Source organism: Sminthopsis crassicaudata, chromosome 2, assembly GCF_048593235.1.
Source record: "Sminthopsis crassicaudata isolate SCR6 chromosome 2, ASM4859323v1, whole genome shotgun sequence".
Taxonomy (NCBI): domain Eukaryota; kingdom Metazoa; phylum Chordata; class Mammalia; order Dasyuromorphia; family Dasyuridae; genus Sminthopsis; species Sminthopsis crassicaudata.
In genome coordinates this window covers 60,163,529-60,182,263 of record NC_133618.1, presented here as the reverse complement: position 1 = coordinate 60,182,263, position 18,735 = coordinate 60,163,529, and the positions used below count along the sequence as shown (strand labels likewise).

At 38.9% G+C, this 18,735-nt stretch overlaps 1 protein-coding gene and 1 long non-coding RNA gene across 15 annotated transcripts in view; one reads left to right on the top strand and one right to left on the bottom strand.

Moving 5' to 3' along the window:
• Positions 1–3,317: 3,317 nt before the first annotated feature.
• LOC141554533 (uncharacterized) lies at positions 3,318–5,965 on the bottom strand. The gene is made up of 2 exons (XR_012485886.1): positions 5,775–5,965; positions 3,318–5,546 (listed from the first exon to the last, which is right to left on the bottom strand). It is a non-coding gene; the product is annotated as an uncharacterized LOC141554533 (long non-coding RNA).
• The window catches only part of CBFB (core-binding factor subunit beta), an 83,788-nt gene continuing 70,135 nt past the window's right edge, over positions 5,083–18,735 (top strand). For all 14 annotated transcript variants that reach the window (XM_074286518.1, XM_074286524.1, XM_074286525.1 and 11 more), the window contains exons 1-3: positions 5,083–5,215; positions 5,485–5,571; positions 12,769–12,885. In XM_074286518.1, coding sequence (XP_074142619.1) covers positions 5,138–5,215; positions 5,485–5,571; positions 12,769–12,885 — 282 coding nt within the window. In that variant the 5' untranslated portion in view covers positions 5,083–5,137. The remainder of the gene's footprint in view (positions 5,216–5,484; positions 5,572–12,768; positions 12,886–18,735) is intronic.

The following is an 18,735-nucleotide window of genomic DNA, read 5'->3' as shown; positions in this document are numbered from 1 at the left end:
AAGACAATGTACTGGAGAAGATGAGAGGGTATGGGATGCAGTTTGCATGCATAAATAGATCATCTTCATTAGAAACTGGGATAAAGGTAGAGATAGGAGGGGATGTTACATGAAAAAAAAAAGAGGTCTGTGATCTGGATTCTAATTCCATGTCTATTTTCTGCCTATTCAATGAGGTAGCTAGGTGATACAGCAAATAGAACTGGGCCTGGATTTAGGAAGACCTGAGTTAATAATTCTCAGACACTTGCCAGCTGGACAAAGCACTTAATAACCTCTGTCTTCCTCAATTTCCTCCTCTGTAAAATTGAAATATGATAGCACCTATCTCCCAGCGTGGTTATGTGGATAAAATAAGATATTTGTAAAGCACTCTGTAAACTTTAAGGTACTATATAAATGTCAACTATTATTGTAGTAATAAAGTCACTTCCCCTTATTGGGCCTAATTTCCTCATCTGTAGAGAAGATAATCTTAAAGGTTTCTTCCAACTAAAAGGTTTATGATTCTATAAGTGGATATTTCCTATAAATTTAGAGCGTTCATAGAAGTAAAGTATTTTTTTTCTTTTTAAAACTTTTTATTTTCAAAACTTATGCATGGATGATTTTTTAACATTGACCTTTGCATAGCCCCTCCCTCCAATTTAACAGAACTTTAGAGTAAATCTTCTTAAACTGTGGGTTGTGACTGCATATAGGGTCATGTAACTGAATGTGGGGATTATAAAATTATGATTTATTGTCAATAAATGTTTGATTTGTGTATGTACTTTATATACTTACATACTCAGAGTCTCATAAAAAAAATTTCTTAGATGAAAAAGCATCATGAGAAGAAACAGTTTAAGAAGCTTGGCCTTAGGGTAGCTAGATAAAGAAGATAGAGCACTAGCCCTGGAGTCAGGAGGATCTGAGTTCCAATCCAGCCACAGGTATATTATACCAACTGGGTGGGCTTGGGCAAATCACTTAATCCCAATTTCCTAGTTTAAAAAAAAAAAAAAAAAAGATAGGCCTTAGAGGATCCTAAAAACACTTAGGAAATGTTCCTGGTCTGAGGTCCTGTTGGGGGGTGAGGTGGCAAGGGAAAGTGAGGAATCTTGAAAGGCTACTTGGGCAGTAGTTTTGCCTCTACCTCCTTCCTCCTCTCCTCTCCTTCCATATTTGACACCCACATCCTTTTGCTGCTTCTCCCTTCTCCCACGACCATGTTCCCTCCCCATAACTCAGGTTCTGTTTCCCCAAATACACTTTCCCCCCCACTACACACGTATTCTCACTTCCTCTTTAGTTTCTTACTCCAATTCCTACTTCCTCTCTCATTCTTCTGCCTCTCCACCCTCCACCCCAGTTCTCTTACTGTCTACCTTGGGGTCTTCAAGGAAAAACTGAAGTCGGAGAAACATCACTTCATTATCATTGTACTATTTCTCAGGCAGTTTAGCTGAATGTGGGATCTGATGTCAAGAGACCTCAGTTTGAATCCCAGCTCACAGGAATGGGCTAATGTTAATGAATGTGCACTATGTGCACTTATTGCTTTTGTGAGGTTGAATGAATAACTTTCCCTCTCTGCCTCAGTTTAATGCATGTGTAAAATGGGAATAAAACTTGCTTTCCCTTCCTCACAGAATTGTTGTAGGAAAGTATTTTATAACGTGGGATGGATGAGATGTTCAAGGAGTAGCATGTGTCAGGGGAGGGCTTTCTGAGGTTTTTTCAAGGCTTCTCATTCACCCTTGGGGTCCTCCTGGCACCCAACCCTCACCTGTGGCTTCAAGAAGTTTTAGTACAAACAGCCGCCTCACCCAGGTAAAACCATCTGTCATGTGGACCCAAAACATTAAATAAATAAACTGAGGTAGGGAAGGGTCCTACATAAAATGCGTGAAGGCTTACTCCAGCGGAACAGTCAGATGAAAACGGCCATGAAGGTGGCTGAAGCAGGTACTGTGGAGTATCTTAGAGCTTGGAGAGACATCAAAGATGCTCTTCATCCCTGGCCATTACCATTCAGACTTTCATCTTGCCACTCAATTTCAATGACTCTAGGAGAGGAAGGCTGACGAGAGAGTATCTGTGCCGTTCTTAAATCCAATCCATTAGAAAGTTGACATCATCCTGTGAGGTCATCAGTCCTCATGGAAAATGAAGGAAAACAACCACTGTACAACTGTAAAATATGAGTAATTATTCAATATCTACCTTCTGTCTTCCCAATGAAACTGTGAGTTCCCTGGAGGGCGGGTGCTGAACAGCATTGAGGCTTCATCTTGTATATCTTATATGGCCCCTAAGCATCTAATACAAAGCAGGACTTATAATTAACCTGAAGGAAATCCTTGTGAATTGAATAGAATGCGATTTGCCCTCTCTGATCCCCAAAGTAAACTCAATACAGTAATGATGTCACCAACATTCCAACTTTAAATATTGTTTTGTGACATTGAATAAGTCATTTGTTCTCTTCCTCCACTGTCAACTGAATAGACTGGGATGCTCTAACATCATAGTTATGTTGTGGGGTTCTGTTTAAGGTTCCCTCCAGCTCTAAAATTCTATCTGCTAAGGTTATGTTCCTGACATTTAATATTCCAATATTCCATGATTCTGTGATTCTAAAGATGTTCGTTCTTTGTCACACATAGTGATGTGTGTCCTCCTTACTTACCTCCCTACATCTGCTTGTTCTCCTTATCTCTTGCAGTTTTCTCTCCAGAGTTTAACGCCTGGCATCGGTACATTTGGGTGTGGAAGGTAGGCTCGATCAACCAGGTGCAAACTAACCAAGGAAAACTGCTCTTTGGGTTTGGGGATCAGACCTGAGAGAAAGCTGATCTGTTGGGCAGAGGTCCAGCTAACTCTCTATGATTGAGTTGCCTGGAGCACTGAGGGGATGAGCACTGAGAATATCATAGGCAGGAATTGCAATTCTCTAGCCACTCCTCCTTTCCAGTCTTATCTCACAAGTTATCCTGCCACCCTTTGTACCTCAGCCAAACTAATCTCTGACTACAGAATACAATCTCAGGCCTCCCACACCTTACCCATGTAGTTCCAGATTCTTAGAATAAACTCTTTCCGCTGATTTCTTGTCTATCCTTCAAAACGCAATTCAGGGGCAACTAGATGGTATAGTAGATCTAAAACACTTGGTCAGAAAGGCCTAGTTGAAATGAAGCCTCGGACACTTGACATGTACTAGCTGTGTGACCTCTGATTATTTGGGGGGGGGGCGGGGAGACCTTAGAGGGCCACACAGCCATTATATGTGTGAGGACTGACAAACTCCTGGCTTTCTACACATTGCATCACTATTTTATGTAAATTTTATTTCCGCCAGCACCTAGCATACATCAGGAGTTTAGTAAATATTTGTTGAATGGTCAGCATCACTGAAGCCTTTTAGAAAATGTTACTTCTGTATTTGGAGGGCCAGAAGCTTCCCTGATTTTCTAGAAATGTTAGAAGTACTGAGCCGGCCGGGAAGACTTGATAGCTTGCATGGGTTGTACAATGCACACTGCATCCGAGTCATGGATCCAGAGTCATCTGTCCACGTCACCCCTGCCGGGGCTGAACAGTGAAAGGGCTGAATTGAATGTGCCATGGAAGACTTGGGCCCATAACTTAAGGCGGTGAAGGGACATGGAGCGGAACCTTTCATTTGCCAGATGGGGAAACTACAACCCAGTGAGGGGAGTGCATTTTCCCAGGGCCCACAGCAGAGCGGAGGAGTGATGGCTGCCGTTCCTGGGAGTATCTTCCTTACGGGAGTGGCTGCTGTTTCCTTCTCGAGCTCACTTTACAGATGAGGAAACTGAGGCAAACGCGGCTAAGTGACTTGCCCGGGGTCACCCAGCGAGGAAGTGTCTGAGGCCAGATTTAAACTCGGGTCCTCCTGACTCTCCGCACTGTGCCTCCAGCTGAGGGGCATTAAGGACGACTGACCTCCAAATGGGATGGAGGAGTCCGAGTAGACGCTGTGCAGTGACTAGTCCAGCGGGTTGTAAACGGAATCATGCCTTCAGTGAAGCTCGGGCTACTGACGAAGACCCCTCCAGGGACAAGCCAGGCCTTCTGGCAGGACCCCCCCCAAGTCCCGGTCACTCTCCGCTTCTCAATGAGCTAGGGTCCAAGGGGCATCCGCTCCGACCCCCACTCGGATACAGGCCTCCGCCCCCTCTTGCAGCTGTCCAGTGGCGCCGGCTCTGGGTCTCCTCGGGTCGCGGGGAGCTGCGTTTAGCTGGGCTGGTAAGGGCAGCCCCGGGACCAGGCACACGCGGCGGTGTCCGGGACCGGCCGGAGGGGCGCATGCGTGGCGGCTGCTGCCTTATGAATGGTGTGACTTGTTTGCCAAGAGTTTGGGAGCAGGTGGGCAGGGTGGGGTAGGGCGGGGCGAGACCGAGGGCCGGGCTGAGGAAGCCAGCGCATCACGGCTCGAAGAGATGGGCTAGATGGACGGACTGAGGAGGGAGGTCGGAGAGCGCGAGCACGCGCCGGGAGGGGAAAAAGAGAGAGGAGTGCCCCTACTCCGGGGAAGTGGGCGGGGCTCGAGCGAGACCTGGAGGGAAGGAAGGGGGCGGTGGGCAGGGCCTGAAAGGGAAGAAACGAAAGATGGGCGGAGCCTGAAGGGGATAAAAGGGAGGAGCGGGGAGTGGGCGGGATCTGAGAGAAAGCCAGAAGGGGCGGGGCCTGTGGAGGAGGCCGACGAAGGGAGCGGACGGGGGCGGGGCCATGGGACGAGGGCGGGGCCAGCTCGCGGGCGCGGAGGGGCTGGGTGGGGGGGAGGGAGGGAGGAAGTCACCGCGGCGGCGGCCGAGGGGGCGGTGCGCTAGCTCAGTCTGTGCGAGGAGCGGGCAACGGCCACGGCGGCGGCTGCTGAGGCGCCCCACGGAGCCATCCCCATCCCCATCTCCACGCGCGGGAGCCGGCGGGGCGCGCGAGAAACAAAGAGAAGCCCCGGGGCAGGGACAGGGGCCGACCTCGGAGTGCCCGCAGCGGCCGGAGGCACAGCGGGAGCCCGACTCGGGGCTCGGACCTCCGGCAGGCAGCCCGTCGGCGCGCGGGCGCCAGGCTCGTCCCCTCCGCCGCTCCGCTGCCGCCCCCGACGGGCCCGCCCCGGGGCGAGAAGATGCCGCGAGTCGTCCCGGACCAGAAGAGCAAGTTCGAGAACGAGGAGTTCTTCAGGAAGTTGAGCCGCGAGTGCGAGGTGAGCGGGCCGGCGGCTCCCGCGGGGCACGGGGGGACAGGCCCGGAGGGGGGAAAGTTTGGGGCTCTTGTCAAACTCGCGTCTCTCCAACTTCCTGGGCGGCGGCGGAGCCGGGCTCCCTCCGCGTCCCCCCAGCCGGGGCGCCGCTGGGGGTCTGCCCTGAGCTCCCCCAGCGGCGCCCCGGCCCTGGCTCACCGCGCCCTCTTATCTGCACCCGGGCTTGCTCCTCGGATTTGACCCGTGATTTCTGGCCGCTCTGTCGTCCGCAGATTAAATACACCGGCTTCAGGGACCGGCCGCACGAGGAGAGGCAGGCGAGGTTCCAGAATGCCTGCAGAGACGGGCGCTCGGAAATCGTAAGTGTCTGGGACCCCTTTTCTTCCTCCCCCCCCTTCCTCCCCGACCTTCACCCCCGCCCGCTTCCCGCCTTCCTTCTGCAGACCCCCACGAAGTGCGTGCACAACGTTCGCTTTTAAATTTCCAGCCCGGGAGGTCCCTCCTCCTCCTCCTTTATTACTTCTTTTTTTTCCCCCTTTAATATACATACATACACATATACCTGTTGAACTTCACTTCCCTCCAGACTGTTAGTGGAAAACGTAGTCCAACGCTTCGGCAACCCGGAACTGTGCGAAGCTGTGAAACCCGTCGTACTTCCTAGTCAGATTTTGAAAATATGAAACCAGATACTGACTAGTTGTGTTTTAACAAGGAGACGGTTTCCCTGTTGCCTCCGTGTTTGCGGCCGTGTTTCCTAGGCGCTGCCTAATAAACAAGTTTGCAGTGAATCCCTTTTTAAAGTGAGTAAAGGGTGTTAGGAAGAACAGGAGCCAAGCTAAACAAAGAATTGATCTTTTCGTTTGGTAGAGCAGGGAATATTCTGGTGAGGCTCTGCGGATTTCAGAGAACGAGAGACCCTTTTATATAATTCGTGTGTTGGAAAACACTTGGAAAGCTTCTAGAAGACTATCCCATTATGTATTCAAAGAGTCAGCCCCTTAGCTGCTAAGCTAGGTAACAGTTCCATTCTTAGAAGCTAGATTTGTTTCCCAGTCTAGAACCTTTTGTGGTTTGGGAGCTCCTATGGGAAAGGTAATAGTGAATCGAGAAGAGAAGTTCTCACTTAGAACCGGAAAGCTAATCTCGAATCTTATTTAATGAAGAAATCTTTCCTACCCCTTAAAGAAGAACGTCTGTGCCCTCAGGAAGACAAAGACTACTGAGATTGGGGACAGATTATTTAATGATTTCCAATGTATAGAACTTAAAGCATGTGGATCACAGGCACATTGTGAGATAGATATTAGGATATTTCTCTCCACTTTACAGATGAGAAAACTGAGCCTTAGAAATAGGAAGTGACTTCACATGGGTTTCAACTCAGGTTTCCTTCAAGACCAGTGATTTTTCTACTGTACTTTGCTACCACCTCTACTTTGGTGTTAATAATTGGCAAGAGTGGATTATTTAAATCTGCAAGTCTTTTTAAATTCCCCATTGGACGCCTTGATCTCTTCCATTGCCCACTCCACAAAAGCCCCCAAAATTTCAGGTCTTCCTTTTTTTAAGGGCTTCATGAAAATAGAGTTAAGTGAAAGAGGGGGAGTTGGATGTACTAATTAATAATATCAAGCCTTAGGCCTCTCATTTGTTTCTACTCCGGTTGTCCTGTTGAGGGTGCTAGTGAGCAATATAGGGCTAAGTAGATAGAGGGGAGGGGGAAGCCCAAGACCTAGGCCCTAATGGGTTATTTAGTGCTGAGTCATAGAATCATAAACTCCTAAAGAATTTATGGAAACTTAGGAGATCATGTCATTTTACAAATTCAGAAATTGAGGTACAGAGAGGTATGATGATTTATCCAAGGTCTCACAAGGAGCAATAGGAGAGATCTGACTCTTAGGCACATTCTCTTTCTGTGGTACCAAGCTGTTTGTAAACTTAGAAAGTAATAAAAACATACTGATATAGCTGAAGGTTTATTTAATGGGGGGAAGGATTTAATTGCGTCCACTTCATCATGTAGAAAGATAACCTTGTACAAGTTAGGTTATATAAGAAGAGAATGCTGAAGAAATTACAAATATAATTAACTAATTTAATGAAAAATTTATGAAATTTTGCCATTTAAGGTGGGGTAGAAAAGGAGAAATTTTTCAGTATTGGTAAGGTGGAGAAGTTAAATTAATGGATAGAACTATCAATTTAGTTTTGTCACTGACTTAGTCTCATGAAAAGAGCCTTATTTTACCTCACTGGAACATAGTCTTTCAGAATACTACGTAAAGGAAATCTATTTATCACCTCCCATCCATAAAATGTGGAGTGTCCAACCCTCCCTATCTCGTGGGATTGTTGTGTGAATAAAAGAAGCTAGTCGATGGAAAACACTTTCAAAAATAAAAGCCTAGACTGAACTGTGGTATAGTGGGAAAGCCCCAGAATCAATCAAGAAACTTGTGTTCTAATTTTGGAGTGATTTTAATCAAGCTGCTTCCCAGGGACTCAGTTTCCCCAACTGTGTGGGGGATAAGGTGAACCAGAACATTTCGTATTTGCTTCCAGCTCTAAAATTTTCTAATCTATATATACTTAATATGTTGACAAGAATGGCATCTAGTGACTATATGGAACAATGTTTGTAACCCAGCTGTAGGAGTTAAGATGAACATTTACTATATAAGACCAGTCCTGTTACATGAAGCTTTTACTGCTCGTGCTTATGTTTTAAGGGTATAAGTTAACCTAAAGTAGATCCTAATCTTATTAAGCTGTGTTATATGATGCTCTATTTTTTATGAATTTCTCTTTAGAGATCTGGGATGATTTCTTTGTTTGCATATATGCATTTAAAAATTGCTGAAGATCAGAGAAAGTGGAAAGTAGATTGTAATTTATTAATTTGATGCTTATAAGGAGAAAATTGTTAAATACTTGATTTTGTTGAATGATGCTGGGGTTTTTTTTTCCCTTGGGGGCTAGTTTACTTTTTTTTTTTTTTTAATTAAAAAAAATAATTCTCAACATTTTTGTTATTGTTAAGGGTTTTGTGGTAATTTACATTTTAAAAACGTATCAAGAAGGTTGTTAAAGTTCATTTTGAACTGAAAGTTGAGCTACTCATCCAAAACATGTATGAGCTGATTTTAAAGGCTTCATATATTAATTTTAATAATGGTATCCTCGGTTCTGTGGTACATATTGGCTTTTATGATTTTTGATTTATGAAAAGTTTATTACAAGGGAGGATTCTTTGGAGAGAAAAGAACATTGAGAAGTGACAACAGTGTATATTTTTTTAAGCCTTAATAAAACAACAGTGAAAAAAAATCCAGCATTTGCTCTCTAACCTTTTGACTATTTTGGGGGGAGGGTAGGATCCCCCAATATAAGAAGAGTGATCTTTAGGAGCAGACTTATTAGTTAATGTAGTAAATTGCCCCAAACTACTCTAAATTCTATACCTTATTTGTTATCTTAGTGAATGGCAGCTCTAAGCAGGATGGTAGGAATAAATGACAGAATTTTTTAATACTTGCTGATGAATTTATTAAAAGATATAAGGCCTGGCAACATTTTGAGACTCTTCTACTTCTTCGGTCCCCTCAGAAGAGAAAGTTGGAATCTATGAGGCATAATGTTTTCCATTTATATTAGGTTCTTTTCAGTGATGATGGGGTGGGCTAGATTTGTTACCTCAGTCTAGAACCTTCTCTTTGAATTAAAGTTGATTTATCTCTCTCATTGGGTTGTGTAGCCCAAAGCAAGCAACATTTTAGAGTCAGAACTGAGACTTATTTTAAAAGTTGAATTGCAAAAGTGCTCATAAGATGTGATTTTATTTGGACATTTAAAATTTATAGCAAAGTTGGATTAATACTGGGGGGAGTCTTTAACTATTTTATTTATTTTTCTTTTTGGACATTTAAATACATTGTAAATTTTAAAATCTAAACTGGTCTATTTTAATCATCTACTTTGAATGTAGAAGGGTTAGGAGAAGAGATAATAGGCAGAAAATTTATTCTTGAAATTAGCAATTAAACAAGAGGTAAGGTGGTAATCTATGGACTATATTGATCTTTACCTGGCAGAGGCTGTCAGCTAGGATCCATTGCCTTAGCAGAGGAAGACATTCATCAAATTTCATTTGCCAAAAGTTCCACTTCTATTACAAAGAGAGTTGGAAAACTAACATTCATGGATGCTTAATACTGCCTTTGCTTTGAATAAAATAATAATTAAAAACTGGCATTTATATAAGGTTTTTAAAACTCTTTACAATGAAAATCTTCCTATTTGCATTTTTTAGAATGCTGAAAGTATTTTCTTCTTTTATCTGGCTTAATAGTTAGTGTCCATTTTGTTTCAATTGACATCTTTCCATTCAGTTTTTCGGCATTTTATTCTAAAATACTGGGGAAAGATTAAAGAATGGTGTAGTCATGAAAAGTCATGACAATATTGAGACATGTATTTAAAATACGTATTACCTGTTCAGATAAAGGATCTTTCTAAGATGAGAAGAAAATATGACTTTGCAGTAACATGCCACCAAGGGATTCTGTTAGAAAACAGCATTTAGTTTATAATCTTAGGTAACAGGCCTTCATAGTATTGAGATCTGGCAAAGATATCTTTTGAGGGAATTTGTAATGTGTAGTGGATTTTTTTTTTTAAGTCTTAAAATTGTGTTGCTATATGGCAGCCATAAAATCTATTGGAAATTCTTTAAGTGAATTATAATGCCATCATGAAAGAGAATTGTTTCATTATGCAAATATCAAAGCAAAAGGCATAACCATTTTTAAAATGAGCCTTGATCTTCAATAAACCAGCCAGATTTCTTTAAAATGTGTGATAGCCTTGATAATTTTATGCATAAAAATAATTTTTAGTTATTGTCTAAACAATGTGAGAGTTAAGAAATCTGGTGTACTCTTTAAAGGACTTAGTCATCTAGGGATTTTATAGGATTTCTAGCTCAAAGGATCTTGGAGATTCTTTCCATTCCACAAATAAGGAAACTGAAGGTTCGAGAAGAGTGTCTTGCTTTGGGGTCAGTACTAATGAAAAGCACATTGCCTTTCCTACTTCCTACCTGTGGGAATTTTCTCTCTGCCCCCCCCCCCCCCAACACCTCAGGCAGGTGATTTGTAAGGGCTTTGTAAACCTGGCATTCCTCTTGTTTTCCTGGACATTTAGATCAGAATCTCAATCTAATAGGGACTAATCTAAACCAAACTTATTTCACACGAGGACATTGAGACCCAAAGAAGGGACATGACTCGCCCAAAATTACACAAATGTTAAGTAGCCAGGCCCAGGTCCTTTGACCTTTTCATTATATCATACCATTTGACTTTTCTTTTTTAACCAAATTATACATATTTTAATTATTAGAAAAATTTTTAAAAAGAAAACTTGTTCCAGCTCATTAGAAATATGATACATTTTGGCCTTAACCAATGTGACAACTTAGAAAACTACTGGAGTTGGAGTGGAGACCTGAATATAAATCTCAACTTTAGTGCTGAGGATTTTTTTAATATAGAGGACTCCCTTTCCTCATGCCAGTAGGCTTCCTCTGCAGTATGTGGTCTTGGAGACACCACTAAGTGTAACCAGAACCAGATTAACATGTAATTGGGAAACAATTAACAAAATCCAATAATTCATAGTTAATATTAATGTGGTTTTCTAAGTCAGTATATTGGCCTCTTTTTCTATATTAGTTTAACACCACTGGCCTGCAGTAATAAGAGGTTGTAGGACTTGGCCAAGGTCATACAGCCATTATGTGTCGGCAACAAGACTTGAACCTAGATGTTCTTGGTTTCAGGGCCAGCTCTCCATCCATTAAACTATACTGCCTTGTCTGTAATATGGGGGTAATACTTATATTACCAACCCACGGTTCTTGGGCTATTTTGTGCTATTTTCACCATTTGAGTATAAGCTCCTTGGGATAAGAACTGTCTTTCCCAATTCTTCGGACAGTACCTGACACATATTAAATGCTTAATAAATATTTGTTGACTTGATAAAATATTTTAAAAACCTTACAACTACTAAAATGAGGGGCAACTCCCAAACAAAAATATTGGAGTTTGGAGGGTAGGAACTGGAATCCTGACCTTCCACCTTTCCATATGGCCTTGGACAAATTACCTGATCTTGCTGGGCCTGTTTCCTCTGTGAATTAAGGTTCTTGGGCTCAGTGCTTTAAGGTCCCTTCCAAATATGAATACCTCCCTCCTAGGAGTTTTTAATATCCAATGCAAGACTAATACTGACCTGAAACCAAAATTTTTAAGATCTTTTCTTAGTTCCTTACTTAGAGAGATACAGACAGATACCAACTTAATCCCACTTATTGATATATTCACCATGTAATATTTTCATTTGGATAATGGTAATGTTTGTCAAAAATGTGTTCTTCAGATTTGGGGTTTTTTATTAGTTTCCAGATTAACCCAAAGAAGTAAGGATAGTGTTTCCACTTTGCAGTTTAGAAAACTCACTCATATAAAGCTAAAATTCATAATGTTAATAGTCTCAGAACATATGATCATGTTGGCCATTCATTTATAAGCAGTCTTCCAACTATATCATGTGTTGGGTGAATATTCTTATAGTTAAGTTTCATGTTGCTTTCTCCCCCATTTTTTTACTCTCATCATTAAAAAATGCTTTGGGAGATTGACAGATTTTGTCAATTTTAGAATTTGGCTATTGCTTTCAAATATTTAAAAAGTGAAAATTTTATTTGCATCTCAATCTCATGCATTTTTAGCACCAGAGGATTATCTTGAAATAATTAGTAAATGGAAAGAGTAAATGGATTTCCAGTCAGAGAGCCACTCAGTTGAAGATGTGGGTTTGCTAGGCTGCCTGTGTCACCTGAGCAAATCAGTTCATCTCTCTGGGCCTCAGTTCCTCATTTATAAAATGAGAGAGTTCAACCATTTCATCTCCAAACTCTCTTCTGGTTCTAAATATGTTATCCTACTGTTAGCACAAGCTCATGGAAGCCAGAAAAAATAGAAAAATGTCTTATTTACAAATGCTTTAAAGCCAAACAAAAAGTTCTGGGAAGTGTTTTCTTTTTAAATCATGGCATTCTATAAAAATCTAATTCTTTAGATGTTGGATGATTTTGTGTGTGTGTGTGTGTGTGTGTGTGTGTGTGTGTGTGTGTGTGTGTGTCATAATTTTGTATTTTAAAAATAACCGTTTTTAAGTGTAGGGTTGATAGCCTCTAGCTCAAATTTTGCAACATGAGATTCTAACGTCAGCAAAAAATGACCTGAAAGAAAGTATTGATTCCATGTCTTATTTTATATCTAAGCAGCCAATGGCAAATGTCGTCAAAATGGAATCAGATGTTTGTAACTTAATACTTAAGAAAAATGATGAGTGTGTGTTTTTGACTTTAAGTATTCTTTTTGCTGCCTGGCTTAAGACATAAACTGATGTAAAAATAAATGACTGCTTGCATAATTTATGTAATGTCTTGCTCCTGATCCTGTTTGTATTGATTTTTCTAAAAGGCTTTTGTGGCCACAGGAACCAATCTGTCTCTCCAGTTTTTTCCGGCCAGCTGGCAGGGAGAGCAGCGACAAACACCTAGCCGGGAATATGTCGACTTGGAAAGAGAAGCAGGCAAGGTAAGAGAAATTTCTTTGCATTTTAAAATAACTAGTTGCGTGACTATAGATTGTACCTTTTTATAAGTAGAACACAAATGTATTACATCATGGAATGGGGAGGCACATTGCATGTCATTTTGTTGCAATGAAAATGTTGTAACTTTGCAGTGTTTTCTAATGTAACCATTTGTTATAAAAACTTATAGTTCGCAAAGAATTCTGTACTATGCCTTCTCATACTATGCCTTCTCATATATGACATTCAAAACTTTATCCTTTAAAAATGTTGGAAAAAAGTTTTTCTATATCGATTAACTGCTTTAATGAAATTTTATTGCTTCAAAATTTGACTTGAGAAACTGAGTTCTGTAGGCTTTGAAGAAATGTTTGCTCATGTACAAGTTTTGAATGCCAATTATTTAAACTTTGATTCACTTTGATTTGAACAAAAATAGCTTTATTATGACAGATGTGAATATGTATAAAAGAGAGTAAGAAGCTTAAGCTATTTTTATATCACTTTAGAAAAATGTAAAAACCCAGAAAAATTTTAACTATCAAGTGAAGGGAGCAACTTAATACTTGTTTTGTTTCCTGTGGGTTAATATAGAGAACGCTGAGGGAAAACATTGTATAAAACATAACTTTGTAAAGTTTTAAACTTCTTGGATTTTTTCTCTTCCCCTTCTCTTTTTTACCCCTACCTCCGTCCTGCTTAAGCTTAATAAAAATTTTCAGGAAAAGACAAGTAACTCAGTTGGGACTTTATTGTTATTTTAGTGGTAATAATTGAGTGTGAGCATAGGATATGAAAATATAATTGGAAATATTTTGAACAGCAAACCCCTACCAAAATTGAAATTATCTCAAATGAATTTTTAAGATGCACACCTTAAGTTTAGTTGATCTTTGTTAAAATGTTTCACTCATTTTACTGTGGTGGTTGATTAATGAATTCCAAATTGTATACCAAAGAGTATGTAATTTGGAGTTTAGCATAGTATAGATTAGGCATATTAAAGTTCTAGAAACCAAATTAAAATTATTACCCAAATAGTCATTGGGCTGATTTTATATGCAGAATTGCTCAGCTTTTCTTATATTTAGTTTGGTCCTGTACTTTTTTTTTTTTTTTTTTAATTCAGCGACCTAGATTAGTTTTTCTTTATAAATTTTTGATCTGTGAGAAAGCTGTCATTTTACTTTCAAGAAGCAAAAACTTTTCAGTGTTCCTTTGAGAGTATTTAAGCATTAAACCGAAGTAGGAAAATAATTTCTCTGCTTCTATAAATGTAAGTTATTATATAGTAATGGTCTTTTTTTATTTTTATGAAATTTTAGTTAAATGTAGCCTATGAGCTTTTTGTGGTTGGCAGACCAAACTAAACTTGGTTTTTGGATTTCAGTGAGAAAATATTTGACTAGTTTAGAAAAACTGAATGATACAATACATTTGCTTTCTTGTTTATGTGTTAGTGTTGTCTGTTGGAGAAATTAAAGCAAAATGATTGCCGTTTTTTCTTATTTCATATTACAGGAAAGAAGAATTTAGACAATTTATAGGAGTTTTTGGAGCCTTTTTTGGTTATCCTTTATCATAAATATATGTGATGGTTTAGAAACTGACCTTGGTTTAAAGACTTGGTCGAAAGTTATTTAAGTGATTTCTAATGTCATGAAGTGTAGACATCAACATTTCCTCAAATTTTTGGTCCTAATTTAAATTTATAGAAAATTTAAATATTGGACAGTTTTTAACAAACCTGCCTTTCCAATGATTTCCATTTTTCTATTTTGTTTACTACTTTTAAGAAAGGCGTTAACTAATGAGGCCAAATTTTTGTAGTTTTCTGTAACACTTGGGAATATCGATTATCAACCCAGAAGCAGAATTTTCCTGGATTTAAGCCATCAAGCTGTTTTCAATTATAGGAACAAAAAGTGTTATCCAAAAAAGAGATGAATCTGGTTTTTATAATATATTTTTGATTACCTGTGAAAAATCCAAAAAAAAAATTTCTCTTCTAAGGATGATGTTGTTGTTCATCTTTGTTATAAAATATCTTTTCTGGAAATTTTTTGTTCTATTTGTCTTAGGAGAAGCTAAAAGACTATATATATTTTTTAATCCTTTACACAGACTATTGAAATTGTACGTGACTATAGTACTTTCAGTTACCTCATTTTATTACATATAAATTGCAGAGATAAGAAGAGATATGTCCAAAGTTAGACAATATTGCTCTTAGACTGATACAAAAGAGTAGCCTAAAGAAGATCTGCTCTTTGTCTCTCATCTTAGCTAGTTCCTTTTTTTCCCTGAAATGGGAATACAATAGTTTGAGTTTCTTCTATTTATTTTATATTTTTTTAACATTAAAATTAAACATTTAAAATTAAATTAACATTTTTTCAGAAACTACAAATCTAGAGAAAGCCAGTTTGACTAATATAAGATATAAACAATCAATAGGTGAAAGAGCACATTTGTCATATGAAAATATCTAAGATACAGTTTTCATATGTAATGTATGGTGATGGGACCATATGTCTGTTTCTAGCCCAACCCAACTAACTATAGAAAGGAAATTTACCAGCTTGTTCTAGCCATCTTCCAAGTTTGTTCTGCCCCCACCCCAATCTGTCCCACCTCCCCCAAGCAAATCACTTCAGCTCTAAAATGCCACGGTTAGATTACTAGATGACTACTCCTCAAGTCCCTTCCAGTCTTGGTCTTCATCCTTCTTTGTCTATCTACCAAGGCCTGGGGGTGTGGCAGTCTTAGGATATGCTCACACTGACCATAAGTCCTTGAAATGTTAATATGTAGTTTGTCTTTCCCATTCCTTAAGGAAAAAAGACAGTTTGACTTTGAGGTCAGATATTAAATAAATATGACTTGGTATAATTTAAATAGTTTACCAAAGCATTTTTTTTTTTACCGAATAGATATAGAATAATAAACAGTAAGAATTATTGTGTGTATCAGTGTCCTGATCTTTATAGTTTTTGCATATATAATTTATGTAGGGTTTTTTTTTAACCTCATAATAGTATCTATATTTAAATAGAGAATTGGGATCTCTAAGTAGGACATATTGTAGTTAGTTCAGATGTCAGAAAATGGCCCAAAGTTTTTCTGTTTGTTTTTGCTATCCCTAGAGTAAATAAGTAATTGTGGAACTTGTACATTATTCTAGAAATGTTGAAATTATTTAATTATGCTTCCAGATATGACAGGGTGAGTTTCCCAGTAGGATTATGCTATGCTTCTTGTACAAAATTAAAAGGACAGTTAGAAATGCTGTTAAATTATGTGTTCAATGTAGTTCTACTATACTTCTGAAACAGATTGCATTTAAAATATGCTTTGGTACAGATCAGCCAACACTTCTACCTTCCTTTCCCTACTATATTGTTTACTCTTTTATGGAATCATCTCAAACACAATTAGAATGTTAAAACACGAAATAGGAAAAAATCAGAACATTGGAAACAGATGTAAGCCATATTCAGTATTGAAGAAGGTAATTCATATTACTCTAAATAGGTTATTTAAAAGGATTGGTAAAAGAAATTCTGTGAGGGAAGCTTCCTAGACTAATGAAATCACAGGTCAGGTACCAAAAAAATATTTTTTTCCAAGTGTATATAGATGCTGTTGTAATTAATAAAATATAATTCATTAAAACAAAAACATTAGCCAGAGAATTTTAGAGTAAAAAAGATTGTGGCAGGGCAGCTAGATAGTGCAATGGATAGAGCACCAGCCCTGAAGTCAGGAGTTCAAATCAGGCCTCAGACACTTAACACTTGCTAGCTGTGTGATCTTGGGCAAGTCACTTAACCCAACTGCCTCAGCCAAAAAAAAAAAAAAAAAAAAAAAGGAGAGAGAAAGGGATTACGGTTTAGCTATTTTGTTTTATAGATGGAAGAAGTAAATTAACAGAAGTTGTCACTGTATCAAACTCACATAATTGGTTTGCTCCAAAACCAGGATTAGATTTTTCTTCTGGTTCCTCATTCATTGCTCTTTCTACATTGTATTAGGATAAGCAAAGAAGTCTAGAAAACACTTTTTGTGGATTTGTATTAATAAGTAAAGTTTCTGACTTGCCATCATTATGTTGACTGATTATAATTCTCATCAAAGGAAACAAATATGTCTAAGGTAGTTAGGGTTTAATATGGTAAAAAAAAACTTTTAGTTTAAGATTGCTATAGGACTTTGGGTTTATTATCATATAGGCAGTTGGAAAGGAAAAACTAAGTCAGGAGAGAGGTTAGACCTAAACAAACAAAAAATAAGAATCATCTGCATAGACAGAATAATTGAATCCATGGGAGCTGCTGAGATTCCCAAGTTAAATCATATATAGAGGGATAAAAGAAAAGGGTTCAGGATAGAGTTTTGTGGACATCCACAATTGATGCTCATGACCTTGATGAAGATCCAACAAAGGATAAAGAAGTCATTACATGAGTGGGGTGCTTTGTTTTTCCAGATTACTTAAATAAATATATATATTACCTGCTTAAAAAAAAATCTTTTAAATGATGCATTTATAAGCCATTTAAATGGAGTCATAGGAGGTGAGTTACTTAAAATGGGACTTGAACCATACAGAAAGATTTATGATAAATATAAATGTGAAAAAACAGTTTCAAATACTCCTCATGTTTTCCATATCATGGCTATGGTGGAAAGAACACTAAATTTGGACTTAATGGACCTGTATTCAAAGTCCAGATCTGTTCTCAAGAAATTTGTATTCACAGCAATGGACAAGATTTTACAATGATCAATTCTAATGAATATATATGGCTCCTCTCAACAATGAGACTTCAGGATAGTACCAATAATCTTGTGATGATGAGAACTAAGTTCCTTATATGACTTTAAGGAAGTCACTTTCCTTTTCTAAGCTTCATTTGCTTCATTTTTAATAAGTGATGATAGTGATAATGACAAAAGCTTTTTGATCAGTAGCAGGCCCCTTTTTTTTGAATCTTCCCGTTTAGAACTCATAGCTATACTTTCTCATTTTGAGTCTTCTGGTTGCCATTCTCTAACCCAATCTGCCCTTTAAATCTTTCTCTCCATACCTGTTCATTTTCTGGAGCTCCATAGGAATATGTTGGTGAGAAAAAGGGGTTTCTTACCCTTACCTTTATTCAAGCCAAACAATGATAACAATAACAACTAACTGTGCTTATTATGTGCCAGGCACTGTGCTAAGCATTTTACAAATATTATCTCACTTGATCCAACCACTCTGGAAGGTAGGTGCTTTTATTCCCATTTTACTGCTGAGGAAACGGAGGCAAACAGAAGTGAAATGATTTGCCAAGGATCTCACTGCTAGTTAATGTCTGAGGCCAAATTTGAACCCAAGTCTTGTGAATCCAATGCCCAATTTACTATGCTCTTTAAAGTTAGAGGGTAGAATTAGATGACTTCTAAGCCCCGTGCAATTCCAACATTCTGTAATCTGATATAATTTCTAGCTCTGATACTGTGAAATTACATGTTCTGTAGCTAATTACTTTATTTTTTTTATAAATATTAATTGAATAATTTTTTAAAAATTGGATAAGGTAAGGTATGTTTCATCATCTCTATGTCCTTAGCCTTGAATTTTTTTATTAGGGAAAAATGCTGTGCCTGGTTTTCAGGCAAGTGTTATTTCTAGAATAGTGCGAAATTTTGAATGGGGCAAGAAAGTTTAGTTTTGGAGACAACTGCTGCTGTCAGAATGAGGCCCTTGTATTCTTTGCCTCTGTAACCATCTGAGTAAGGCTGTCACCCACGACCTAATGCCATTCTGAACAGATTAATAAAGACTGAACATTTCAGTGGCCAATGAA